Source organism: Salvelinus fontinalis, chromosome 16 (genome assembly GCF_029448725.1).
Source record: "Salvelinus fontinalis isolate EN_2023a chromosome 16, ASM2944872v1, whole genome shotgun sequence".
In the NCBI taxonomy this organism is placed as follows: Eukaryota; Metazoa; Chordata; class Actinopteri; order Salmoniformes; family Salmonidae; genus Salvelinus; species Salvelinus fontinalis.
The window spans coordinates 24,096,136-24,110,561 of record NC_074680.1 but is presented as its reverse complement, the minus strand read 5'-3'; the positions used below and the strand labels follow the sequence as shown (position 1 = coordinate 24,110,561).

Here is a 14,426-nt window from a genome sequence, read left to right as displayed (position 1 = left end):
AAAGGTCAAAATCTTAGTAAGCATATGCCGATTAAAACACCTGGTTTTCTGAGCAATGTTTTGAATTATTAGGACATGTAAACAGCTTAATTGGTGTTCCAGCAGTGTATTATTATTATTATATTTTTTTTATTTTAAACATACAATCTATCTGTGAAGCCGCTCAACATTTACATTATGTTCATCTAGCACACATATGTCAGAGTCAAGGCCCGCGGGCCACATCCGGCCCGCGAGAAGGTTTTTTACGGCCCCTGGGATGATCTTGATTTATTATTAGAACCGGCCCGCAGACCGCATCAAGCCGGCAGCCCGCAGATCTTTTACACGCACCAATACTACATTTCCCACAATGCAACGGTGACGCACCGAGCAGTAGGCTGCTTCATTTCAATATTTATTGGCACAGCAGTCGTCAGCATCACAGTAAAATTAACTTTCAGATACCCATCAAAAATGGCAAAACGGAAGGTGGACACTGAGAACCGGGGGTTTCAAACAAGGTGGGAGTCGGAGTATATGTTCACGGAGGTAGCTGGAAAACCTGTGTGTCTTCTGTGTGGAGAAAGTGTGGCGGTACTGAAAGAGTATAATCTGAGACGACATTATGAAACGAAACACGCGGACAAAAACAAGAATATGGACATGGAACAAAGGCTACAAAAGGCAGAGGAATTAAAACGAGGCCTCAAATCTCGACAGGCTCTGTTCAAAAAAGCCAAATCACAAGGCCAGGCTGCTGTCAAGGCCAGTTTTATTTTGGCAGAAGAGATCGCTAAATCAGCCCGGCCATTTACGGAGGGGGATTTCATCAAAAACTGCATGATTAAAGTTTGTGACGAAGTTTGCCCAGAAAAAAGGCAACTCTTTTTAAATGTGAGTCTGAGCAGAAACACCATTGCCGAGAGAGTAGACCAGTTGTCCATCAATCTAAAAGAGCAGCTTGTGAGAAAGGGAAAAGATTTCATTGCATATTCCTTGGCTGTGGATGAGAGCACCGACATTTCTGACATTGCCCAGTTGTCAATTTTCATCCGCGGAGTGGACTCCAGCCTAAGCGTGACAGAGGAGTTTTTGGCTTTACGTCCTATGCATGGCACAACTACGGGGCATGATTTGTATGAAGAGGTGTCAAGATGTGTAAATGAGATGGAGCTGCCTTGGGAAAAACTCGTGGGTTTGACAACCGACGGAGCACCTGCGATGTGTGGACACAGGAGCGGACTGGTGGCGAAGATACGGGAAAAGATGCAAGAGGAAAACGCGACAGGTGAGCTGACAGCTTATCATTGTATCATACACCAGGAAGCGTTGTGCGGTAAAGCCTTGAAAATGGAGCATGTAATGAGCATCATCACGCGCACAGTTAACTTTATCAGAGCCAAAGGTTTGAATCACCGCCAGTTCAAGGCATTTCTGACGGAGTTAGAAACGGAGCATGGTGATTTGCCTTATCACACAGAGGTGCGATGGCTAAGCCAGGGAAAGGTGCTTCAAAGATGTTTCGAGCTTCGTGAGGAGATTTGTCTGTTCTTGGACAGCAAAGGGAAAGACACAACACAACTCCGAGACGAAATGTTTCTGTGTGAAATGGCTTTTCTGTGTGACATTACGAGTCATCTGAATGCAATGAACTTGCAGCTGCAGGGTCGGGATCATGTCATCTCTGATATGTACAGTACAGTGAAGGCATTTAAAACCAAACTGACTCTGTGGGAGACGCAGATGCGGAAAGAAAATTTGAGCCACTTTCCCAGCTGCCAGACCATGAAAGAGAAGCTCTCTACCAGTGCGTTCCCGAGTGCACAGTTGGCTGATAAAATAGGTATGCTTGCCGCTGACTTTCGACGCCGATTTGCTGACTTTGAAGCACAAAAAAGCAGGTTGGAACTGCTCGGTAACCCATTTGCTGTTGACGTGGAAAGCTCACCACCAAACCTCCAAATGGAGTTGATTGACCTCCAATGCAATGATGCACTGAGGGCAAAATATGCGGCAGTGGGTGCTGCGGAGTTCGCCCGTTTCCTCCCCGACACAATGCCCCAGCTGCGCATCCAGGCTGCTCAAACGTTGTCTATGTTTGGCAGCACATACCTGTGTGAACAACTGTTTTCTTTGATGAACCTGAACAAAACATCACACAGAAGTCGACTTACTGCTGAACACCTCCACTCAATTCTGAGGATTTCCTCAGCTCAGAGCCTTACCCCGAACATTGATGAACTTGTGGAAAAGATGGGACACCACCAAGTATCACCCTCAACCTCAAACAAGTGAACATTACTGTGCAATCACATATTTAGAGTTTTTACTCAGTTCAAGTTTAAAAGTTAAAGTTTAATATTTGTTTTCACTGCATGTTACTTCTCCTTAAACAAAGTGTTGTTTTTGATTAATAGATTTTTGCACTTTATTTTATTGTATTTCAATCCAATTATATTTTAAAAATATTTCAGTTGAGTGGATGATAGAAAATTGCTATTATTGTTTTTTTCTTTGAAGTAAATTTAGCCCACTTTTGCTAAAATAGAAAATATAGGCTACTGATGGTGCCTTGAATACCGGTTTCTTTCATTTAATGTTCATGTTATGGGGATTTTTATATAAAGGAAATTTGTCTTTTGTGTCTGTTGAAAATTAAAGATTACTGACAGAGCCATAAGAAAATATTGCTTTATTTATCTGATCATATTGGAATATATTTGTTAGGTTTTCAGTAGGTTCAATTAGGTTCACTAGACTATATGCGTCATTTAAAATTTTTTCAATGAACATTCGAACAGTCCGGCCCTCGGCTTGTAGCTAAATTTTTTATTTGGCCCTCCGTCCATTTGACTTTGACACCCCTGATCTAGCAGAAGCTCCCATCCAAAGTGACCCACAGAAACAATCATGCTCAAGCGCCCTACCCAAATATCCCAGACATCGACAGATCCCGCACCCAGTCGATTCGGGGACCTGAACCAGCGACCTCTCGGCCGCCGGCCCAACGCTCCCAACCGCCAGACCACCAACCATCCAAGATCCCCCCCACAGTTCTCCCGAGAGCTGCCCCCCAACCAACCAACAGCCCCCGAAAAACATGCCCCTCAAATCCCCATCCCCAAACCCTCCCCATCGCCACCCCTCCAACCAAAACAACCATACACTCGATGTGCCAACAACCAACAAAAATAACAAAATAGAAAAAAATACACGAATAAAGGAAAACAACAACAGAAAACAAAAATGCAAAAACAAAAGACATCAAGGTCAACTGTGTATTTGATCTGCGCGTGTGCTAGCACCAGTCGAGCGAGCCTCCCTCTTATTACCAGTGAAGTGAGTTCGTGAAAAACGGAAAGTATGCATCTTAGAAATAGTTTGTACAAACATTTTCACAAAAAGGTTGCGCAAAAATAACATGGTCACTGCGGTAGAACGTTTATTCTGCGATTTCCTGCATTTATCAAAAGACCCATCAGTAGCCTGATTTCAGATGTGTTCATGTAAACAGGACTATAAGAGAAAACGTTCTTCTTGCAAAGCATGTAAACGTTTTAAACAGACTTTTATATGAATCTGACTATCCACAATAATCGTGCTGCAACATAAATATTCAAACGCTGGAACATGACTTGCCTAGTTAAACAAAGTTTAAATAAAATAATAAAAACACGTGGTTTGAGTAATCAAAATAAAACAGTCACGTGATAAGAGATCAATGATCGGATTGGTTAGTTCGCAGGCTAAGTATCTTCCGGGCGTTGCTCCGCAAGCATTTTAGGTTTGGATGCACGTTCTTCTCCAAAAAAAATGCCTAAAAGATCTTATCCTTTCGCTGAATCTTTCTCATCGCAGTATAAAATTCACATTGGACAAAAGGAGTTGAATAATCACGGCGTATATGGGGACAAGTACAGACAAGAAATCTACGGTAAGGTTTACTGTCTGAAATAACTGGCTGGCTGTTAACTAACTAGCTGGCCCTACTCCGTGTGCTGTTGTTTAGCTAGTGGTAAAAACTAGCTAGCTAACATTAGCTAGGTAGGTTACAACAGGTAACTACACCAAATGTGAATGTCCTTTTATTACTTGATAATATAGCTAGGTGGCTATATCCACCCACGACAGGCATTACATGTAGTTTGTTTTAGCCTTTGACTATTTCCAGGTAACGTTAACGTTAGCCACAAACGTTACAGAAATATACTATACCGAACAAAACTATAAACGCAACAATTCTTTTTTTCTTCTGAGTTACAGTTCATATAAGGAATCTATGGATTTCACATAACTGTGTAGGGGCGCAGCCATCGGTGGTCCAGAGTGCATAGGCCCACCCACTTGGGAGCCAGGCCCAACCAATCAGTCTGTGGTTGTAAGGCTGATTGGACATAATGCCAAATTCTCTAAAACGGTGTTGGAGGGGCTTATGGTAGAGAATTTAACATTCAATTCTCTGGCAACAGCCCTGTTGGACAGGCCTGCAGTCAGGATGCCAATTGTATGCGCCCTCAATGTGAGACATCTGTGGTATTGTGATGTGTGACAAAACTGCACATTTTAGTGGCCTTTTATTGTCCCCTGCACAAGGTGCACCTGTGTAATGATCGCACTGTTTAATCAGTTTATTGATATGCCACACCTGTCAGGTGGATGGATTATCTTGACAAATGATAAAATGCTAACTAACAGGGATGTAAATATGTTTGTATACATTTTTAGGGAAAGAATCTTTTGTGTGTATGATGCTAGCTTCCTACTAGGGATGTTTGATTTTGCCTAGCTATGCTTTCTGGCTAGTTATTATTATAGGGAGTTGGGAATCAACATTTTTCTTTCATTCTGGTGTTATATTTTGTGTTGCTGATCTTATTTTTAAGAGATTGGAAAAGGTCCAAAGGGTCACGGACAGGTCAATATGAATCCCTTGTCAATGTAATTACCTGTCAGGATTCAACATGTTTTGACCACCCTATCTTTTAAGATATTGGACATGACATTTTCAGGGCTGATGTAGAACACAGAGGATTCAAATGAAAGTACAATTTATTAAATTAATATGCAAATCGGGCAGTACGGGATACATCATTAGAGTAATTTAAGACCCATTTAAAGTAGGGTGGTAAATGATCACATCTTCATACTATATGCTAAACTGAGTTTGTAACGATTTATGAAATTAGAAAGCAATATTTATACTACTGTCTGCAAATTACATATGTAATTTGCAAATAACTCTTAAGAATGAAAAAACAACAACATTAATTTAAAGTTAGGTTGTCATATTGTTAATATATATTGATGTTTTATGCAGAACTGGGAGTCTACACTGAGCAGTAAGGTGCCACGCATGCACAAAAAGATGGGTTCCTATTTACCAGTTATGTTGTATACAGTAGCCCAACTGATTAGGACTAGAGTGCCAAATATGTCTAACATGGCTTACTTCTAAGGTAGGCCTACGCCCGAGTTGGGTTAGGTTGTAATGTTATTTTTAGGGATGCACAATATATCGGTGAACATATCGGAATCGGACGATATTAGCTAAAAATGCGAACATCGGTATCGGCCCTCTGTCTGTCTAGTTTAATGCCGATGTGCAAAACCAATGTCGAAGCTGACATGCGTACCTACATTATATAGGTATATGATGTAATGACAACGTGTAAAATGTTGTGCTACACGTGCAATGCAGCATTCCTAACCTAGCCCACAATGTCTGCTGTGTGAATCGAGCTAATGGTATTCGTTGCCCTTGACAATCAACCGTTATCTGTCGTGGGTGATGTTGGCTTTCGCGACTGGTCGAGCACCGGTACACACTACTAAGTGCGCTATTTTTCAGATGTTTCCCTACCGGAGTTACACAGTAATAGTGTCACTGCTATTAGCTTCACAACATACTATGGAACGCCGTTTGGGTCTATATGTCAAAAAAGATATGTCAATTAACACTAGTTGACACGTTAAATAAGCTTTTAATTTGACACATCAAATAACAGAGTTTTATTATAGAATGTTGTGTGTGTTGAATTTGCACGTGCAAGCCAAGCGCCACCACTACTATCAGTAGCACTGACAAAGCTGTACAAAGTCTGCAAACACCGGCCACGAACAATGTGTTTACAATACCGCGCTGGTAACAAACCATTTATTTGTTTGACCGCAACTTCTGGGGTAGATAGCTAGCTTTAGCTTGGTACCTAGCTAGCACCAATACAACTAGCCTGAAAACAATGACCTGTAGTTTTTAAAATTATTCTTAGCAATGATTTCAAATTTATTATTTTCCCCAAATCAAATTCTGTCCCACAGTTGAAAGTTCTTAGCATGGTACTTGGTTTCCATTTGGACTCATACTGTGTAAATTTGTAGACATGGGTAACAACTACCATTTTCATGTTTTCCATTGATTTATGTATTTTGATGACCCCGTTGACACTTAGTGAAAATGGATTTGTCTACTGCTGTCTTTTGTAGAATTCTCACATAGCGTCCATTGTTTGTCGCATCACCTAACACCCTAATTATGGTGTTTAACTGTCACCTAGTCAGAAGACTGCTTCTGGGCATATTAAGACGTCGGCATGCTTCAGTTCTGCTGGCGCAGTGCTAGGCGACCCGAACGAGTGTGCTCGCATATCCCTGAGAAAGTGGCAATAGTTCAGTTTATCCATTTTGAAACGCCATAGCCAGTATACACTTCCTCAAAATAGTCAGAATTATTCTAAGATAAATCTGTCAATAATTGTTATGTTTTTGCAGAGAAGATCATAGTCGTGCAAGTTTGCATCTGACGAGGGTGTTTGGTGCAGTAAGTGGAAAAGAATGTGCATGAGGACGAGTTGTCTCTCGTTGAATGACAGGCAGTTTATTGAAGAATCCCTACTGTTGACCAATGGCCGACAAGGGTGTGTAGACTTCGGCTTGTCTAGATTAAAACGTGTGCCCGACCACCTGAAACCCCTTGCCGAAGTCCAAAACGTAAGAATATATGCATAAACTGTTCCAAATGTTTAAGCTGGGAAACATGCGGATGCCTTTACTGTCTTCAATCTGCAGTTTGCTTATCTCTGCCTCTCTCTTACAGAAAAGACAAAGACCCTGCTCTTCAATGGTACCAAAGCTGTCATGGGGAAAATCTGGAATATAGATACGGAGAAGTGTTCAACGATACAGCCTTCGGGGCCAGGTGTGACACCTGACGTGAGCCGGACACTACTGAGGGGACAGGCACTGATTGGACAGGATGGCAGACTTACACCTGTTCAAGGTAATAATCTTCTCAGGTGAATTGCAACTTGTCTGCTGGTTTCAGTAGTGGCCCGTCCATTAGTGCGTTAGGGGCGGTGCCTCACTCGATCTTTTTAAATATTTTTTTATATGCGCACACACACACAGTTGAAGTCGGTTTACATACACCATAGCCAACTACATTTAAGCTCAGTTTCACAATTCCTGACATTTTAATTCTAGAAAAAATTCCCTGTCTTAGGTCAGTTAGGATCACCACTTTATTTTAAGAATGTGATATGTCAGAATAATAGTAGTGATTTCAGCTTTTATTTCTTTCAACACATTCCCACTGGGTCAGAAGTTTACATGCACTCAATTAATGCTTGGTAGCATTGCCTTTAAATTGTTGAACTTGGGTCAAATGTTTTAGGTAGCCTTCCACAAGCTTCCCACAATAAGTTGGGTGAATTTTGGCTCATTCCTCCTGACAGAGCTGGTGTAACTGAGTCAGGTTTGTAGGCCTCCTTGCTCACACACACGCTTTTTCAGTTCTGACAACAAATTTTCAATAGGTTTGTGGTCAGGGCTTTGTGATGGCCACTCCAATACCTTGACTTTGTTGTCCTTAAGCCATTTTGCCACAACTTTGGAAGTTTACTTGGGGTCATTGTCTATTTGGAAGACCCATTTGCGACCAAGCTTTAAATTCCTTACTGATGTCTTGAGATGTTGCTTCAATATATCCACATCATTTTCCTGCCTCATAATGCCATCTATTTTGAAGTGCACCAGTCCCTCCTGCAGCAAAGCACCTCCACAACATGATGCTGCCACCTCCGTGCTTCACAGTTGGGAAGCCTTGCAAGCCTCCCCCTTTATCCTCCAAACATAACGATGGTCATTATGGCCAAACAATTCTATTTTCTATCAGACCAGAGGACATTTCTCAAAAAATGTACGATCTTTGTCCGCATTTGCAGTTGCAAACCGTAGTCTGTCTTTTTATGGTGGTTTTGGAGCAGTGGCTTCTTCCTTGCTGAGCGGCCTTTCAGGTTGTCGATATAGGACTCGTTTTAGTGTGGATATAGATACTTTCGTACCTGTTTCCTCCAGCATCTTCACAAGGTCCTTTGCTGTTCTGGGATTGATTCGCACTTTTTGCACCAAAGTACATTCATCTCTAGGAGACAGACCGTGTCTCCTTCATGAGCATTATGACGACTGCGTAGTCCCATGGTGTTTTATACTTGCGTACTAGTGTGAAGGTAGACCTTGAAATACATCCACAGGTACACTGCCAATTGACTCAAATGATGGCTTTAGAAGCTTCTGATAGGCTAATTGACATGACATCATTTTCTGGAATTTTCCAAGCTGTTTAAAGGCACAGTCAACTTAGTGTATGTAAACTTCTGACCCACTGGAATTGTGATAGTGTATTATAAGTGAAATAATCTGTAAACAATTGTTGGAAAAATGACTTGTCATGCACAAAGTAGATAGTTTGTTAACAAGACATTTGGAGTGGTTGAAAAATTTGTTTTAATGACTCCAACCTAAGTGTATGTAAACTTCTGACTTCAACTGTAAATTCGAAACAGCACAAAGTAAATGGACCGTCCTGGGGTGCTCAAAGGTGCTCCCGTTCTCCCTCCCAGTATGTCTCTTGCACCAGGTGGCTTACTTACGTGAGACTAGATCTGCTCTATCAGTTACAGATGGCGCTAAAGTGAATTTTAATTAACTTGTAAGTAAATAATCATAGCAGTTATGGTAGCCTGGGACCTGATAAACCGGACAACTACATCCAACAAGAGTCGAAGAACAGAGGGATACACTAGCTAGAACCATCTCATGTCTGGTAGGACAACAATCATGGCTAATTTTGTTACCCCCATATTTTATCAGGTTCTACTGTAGGTGACAGGTGTGGACTAAAACGGCATAAAACCAGGTCTATCACAAAGCATGATCAAATTAATTAGCCAGCTACAGTAATTTTGAGATAGTTTGGTTAACTTTTTTGGGGTCAAATTAACCAGTTATCTACCTTTTTGATAAGCCGCTAGCTTGTTAGCTCCCATGCCAATTTCAAGTCTTTGTAAACTAATATCTAACTAACTCGGAAATATGAAGTTATTTCATAATCAAACTTAACAGGCTAGCAGTGTATCATGCTTTGTGACATTGTTAGCTAGCTATCCCCAGTTAGATGTTGTCACATTTTTTATTTTTTTCAGCCTTTATTTAACTTAGCAAGTCTGTAAATAAGAATTTGTTCTTAACTATGATGGCCTAACCCGGATGACACTGGGCCAATTGTGCCTTAGCACTGAGATGCCGTGCCTTAGATCGCTGTGAGCCACGGGCGCATGGGCAGGCATGTTACTTTCTCCCTGGTGTGTTCGTGACGTAAGCTGGCTGCTCGTTTTCATAGTATACTCTGCTCAAAACAGTGACAGCATGTGCAGAAGTGGTCATTTTGTTTTTGACATGCAAAAGTGAAATGGGTGTATTTATGCTGTTCATATGCACAGATCACTTTTAAATCTTAAAGAAACTAGCAGTAGTTTGAAAACCTTTTCATATTCCTGTCATGCAGCTTTGACAACTCCAACCACCTCGAGCCCCGAGTATTCAGCCAATCAGCGGCCGCCACTGGCTAGTTATTTATTTCCTTTCTATTCGTGTCCAATTGAGCTAAACAACCAGGTGAGGAGACTTTCTAAATAATCGGTGACCTTAATTGATCGATCAAGTACAAGGGAGGAGTGTGAACCCAGCAGACACCTGGTCCTCTGTGTAATGAGTTTGACACCTTTGCTTTATGCCACGTTCAAGACGACTGGGAACTTGGAAATCTCTGATATCCGACTGTGTGGTTGTCTCAGGTGCTGTGTTGGTTTCAAAGGGCAGCTGTGTGTGTCAGAAGGCCCAGAGGACCAGGAGGCAGTGCTCCCAGTGTGACCGCCCAGCCTGCCCCTCCTGCATCCAGCAGTGCTCCAACTGCTCCAACCCCTGTTGCTCTATCTGCATTGTCATCGAGTAAGTGACACTCCTCACCCTTCTCCTTTCATCCGATTTTACTCTGGTCAGAGTGAGCATCTCTTCTGAGTTGGGTAAAGTCAGCAAGCAGAGCATCTACTGAGCATCTAACATCTACCTTAGGAAGTCCTACATTAAATCATGTCCAGAATAGAAGATTGAGTTCTCGACTGAAATAAAAGTTTATTCTCAACACTCACAGGTTACTTGTATGGCTGTAGCCTACGCCAAATAAATCTGTAATAAAATCAACAGCTCACTCTGACCACTTTGTCAGGACATACAATAGACAGCATGGTCATATAATGGAACCTATCATGCCCAACCCTCTGCGGCTCAACCAACCACAAGGACTCCTGGCACAAACATTTCAGGCATTCCTGTGGTTGTCAGACAGCAGGTTGACTGGGAGACTGGACCTTGCTAAACCCTGTGTAACTGGGTAAATGTGCACTGACAACCTATATAACAGGCATCTAACTGTCTGAGGGTCTCTACAGTACTGCCCAAACAAGAAAAAATGCAGTAACTGCTCATAGCATGGAACTGAGAAAATGGCTTTTATTTACTTTGGTTTCAGAGTGTCTTTATACAGTTAATTTCAACATGACCCCCATTTTATCCAAAACAATACAATAGAGGTAGGATACTTGTCCACATGACTAAGCATCATGGCTAAGCATGTAGTCATTTTTGCAACAATAAATAACTAATTTTCGACCAAATGAGCACTTACTGCCTTGCTTGGTACGACAGAATAGTATGCAACATATTTGATTAAGCAAGCAGTGCAGAGCACGTACATTGAGATGTAGCCTTTAATGTTTTATTCCACTTTACTTTGCTTGTTACTCATTGTTTTCTCTGTATCCTCTTCTCCTTCAGTTACAGTGGCCAGTATGAGCAAGTACTGTGCTGCGGCTGCTTATCGTAATCAACAACAGAACATGGGGAAATTAAGCATTATGCTTGAATGTTTTAGTAGTTATTTTACATTAAAGATTCTTAACTCTAAATTGTTATACATGTTTATGCTTATTTTTTAAACTCTAAATTGTTATACATGTTTATGCTTATTTTTTAAAATCTTAACCATGATCCAACTGTATTTTTGTATATAGGTATTTTGCTATGTTTGTGGAATAAATATTTGGACGCTTTACTTTCCTTGTTTGCTACTTTGCTTGTCATGCACAGTTTACGTGCAGCTCATATGTATGTGTTTATTTTCAATCATGAATGACTCATGCTGCCCATAAGGGAAGTGGAGGTAGTGCAAAGTTAGTGTAGTAGGCTACATAATTGAATGTTTGAAACAAGGTTGTTCTACCAAGTAGTACTCTATCAAAGCAGCAGGTGGCAGCACATATCAAGGTTTGATTCAGACATGAGCTGGTAAACAATTCCTGTGACTTGGCTAAATACACTGCTGTTGTAGTCATCACTTTTTCTTGGCTCTCATCACTTACAGATTTCAGGGTCATGTATTATGCTCTGTGGATAATTGTTCTCGGTTGTGGATGTACCCGGAAGTGCAGATTACCAGTCGAACAGGATTGTCATGTCACCCAAGCCCTGTCCAGAAACAATCCAGAGACCATGTGTCCAACTCAATCCACGGAGGGCCTAGGGTCTGCGGGGATTTGCAGACACTAGGCCCTCCATGAAATGAAACGTGTACATTTGAATGGATTGGATAGGTAAGCAATATCGTGAAAATTCCATCTGGTCTATCAGAGGACACAGTGATGCTACTACCGTATGGTTTTTACCCATCTAATCCTTTTAACTCAAGCACTTCTGGAGTAGAGGACTCATTGTTTTTTTCTGAATAGGTGAACACTAGGTCCTAGCCTATGACTCGTATCGCTATGTATTAGCTACAGGTATTTGTTATGAGATTATACTGGAGTCCTTTGGAAACAGGCATTTGAACACGAGTCACACCAGTGCTCCGCAGGTCAGTTGTGGCTCTGGTCTATGGGGATCTCTCTGCAGTTGGTGTCCAAGAGCAGTTCTGGCTGGGTGAGCAGACAGCTGCTGGGTGGCCAGGCGTTCGTCCGTCAAAGCACATTTGTTTGAAATGAAATCTTAAACTGGCTACACATCACTGGAAATAAGCTGCTGAGGTTGTAGGGCATGTACACTCCACAGGACTTCAGAACAAGTTTCAAGTTTTTATTGTCACGTGCACAAGTACAGTGAAATGCCTTGCTTGCTCTTTCCCAATAATGCAGGAATCAATATCAGTAGCAATAAAAATTCAAGCAGAACAAAAAAACATAAATAGAAATAAGAAGAACATGAGAAAGTAAGCAGTTCCAGGGTCAGTGACATTAGCACATTTACAATGTGCAGGGATACTGGAGTGGTAGGATAAGGTTACTAGGCATCAGGATATATAAACAGAGTAGTAGCAGTGTATATGATTTTTATTTAACCTTTTAACTAGGCAAGTCAGTTTAGAACCAATTCTTATTTACAATGACGGCCTACCCCGGCCAAACCATAACAACGCTGGGCCAATTGTGCGCAGTCCTATAGGACTCCCAATCACGGTCGGTTGTGATATAGCCTGGAATCAAACCAGGGTCTGTAGTGACACCTCTAGCACTGAGATGCAGTGCCTCACTGCTGCACCACTCGGGAGCCCTGATTTTGTGTGTGTATAGTCAGTATGAATGTGGTTGTTGGAGTGTCTGTGTAGAGTTAAGCGGAGGACCATCCTCAGTGAATTCCATTAAAAAAAAATTGTAGAACATTTAAAAAGTTAACCTTAGATAAAACTGTACTACATATAATCGCGTCACCAAATAATTGATTAAAACACTATTTTGCAAAGAAGGTCTACAGTAGCTTCAACAGCATTCTGTAGGGTGCCAGAGGGAAACCTAGTCAGTTGTACAACTGAATGCATCTTGCACATTTAACCCAACCCCTCTGAATCAGAGAGGTGCAGAGGGCTGCAATCGACATCCACGGCACCCGGAGAATAGTGGGTTGACTGCCTTGCTCAGGATGACAGATTTTTACCTTGTCAGCTCGGGGATTCGATCCGGAAACTTTTCGGTTACTGGCCCAACACTAACCACTAGGCTACCTACCAGTTCACTTCTGTCTTCCTCTGGGTACATTGACTTCAATACAAAACCTAGGATGCTCATGGTTCTCACCCTCTTCCATAGCCTTACACAGTAATTATGACAACCTCCGGAGGACGTCCTCCGACCTATCAGTGCTATTGCAGCATGAAATGACATGTTGTCCACCCAATCAAAGGATCAGAGAATTAATCTAGTACTGAAAGCATAAGCTACAGCTAGCTAGTACTGCAGTTCATAAAATGTGGTGAGTAGTTGACTCAAAGAGAAAGACCGTAGTTGAACAGTTTTTAACAAATTAATTTATTCCAAAATGAAAGAAGAGAGAAAGAGAGATTTCTTCATTTTTTAAACTTTCAGTTTCACTTAACGTTACTTAGCTAGCAAATTAGGCTAGCTAGTTTAGCCTATTGGAACACCCTGCTCAAACAGAGGGATGCTATTTTAGCTAGCTAATAGAAATAAGGCCATGCTCATGACATACCATAAGTTTAGCAAATTCTTAACATTTTGTATTTTACGAATTCTAGCTAGGTGGCTAATGTTAGCTAGGCTAGGGGTTCGGGTTAAGTTTTGGAGTTAGGTTCAAGGGTTAAGGTTAGAGGAAGGGTTAGCTAACATGCTAAGTAGTTTCAACGTAGCTAAAAAGTAGTAAGTACTTGAAAAGTTGCTAATTAGCTAAACTGATAAAGTTGTCTGTGATATTTGAACTTGCAACCTTCGGGTTCCTAGACATTCGCGTTAAATGCCTACCTATCCACCCAGACCAACCACCTCATTAAATTTTTTGCCTTAAGTAACCATCTGTCTTATTTAAACACACCAAACGTTACATACACTATACCAAAAAGTATGTGGGACACCTCTTCAAATTAGTAGATTTGGCAATGTCAGCCACTGTAGAAAATCGAGCACACAGCCATGCAATCTCCATAGACAAACACTGTCAGTAGAATGGCCTTACTGAAGAGCTCAGTGACTTTCAACGTGGCACTGTCATAGGATGCCAACTTTCTAACAAGTCAGTTTGTCAAATTTTTGTCCTGCTAGAGCTGCCCT

At 41.4% G+C, this 14,426-nt stretch overlaps 2 protein-coding genes across 2 annotated transcripts; both read left to right on the top strand.

Annotated features, from left to right (window-relative positions):
* Positions 1-275: 275 nt before the first annotated feature.
* On the top strand, positions 276-2,284 carry LOC129813426 (general transcription factor II-I repeat domain-containing protein 2-like). Its single transcript, XM_055865763.1, has one exon. It carries the CDS (start codon positions 457-459, stop codon positions 2,275-2,277), a length of 1,821 nt encoding a protein of 606 aa, XP_055721738.1. The 5' UTR covers positions 276-456; the 3' UTR covers positions 2,278-2,284.
* A 1,437-nt stretch (positions 2,285-3,721) lies between these two features.
* On the top strand, positions 3,722-11,428 carry LOC129812833 (apoptosis regulatory protein Siva-like). The gene is made up of 4 exons (XM_055864743.1): positions 3,722-3,916; positions 7,076-7,258; positions 10,113-10,266; positions 11,152-11,428. Exons 1-4 carry the CDS (start codon positions 3,796-3,798, stop codon positions 11,198-11,200), a joined length of 507 nt encoding a protein of 168 aa, XP_055720718.1. The 5' UTR covers positions 3,722-3,795; the 3' UTR covers positions 11,201-11,428.
* The last annotated feature ends 2,998 nt before the right edge of the window (positions 11,429-14,426 follow it).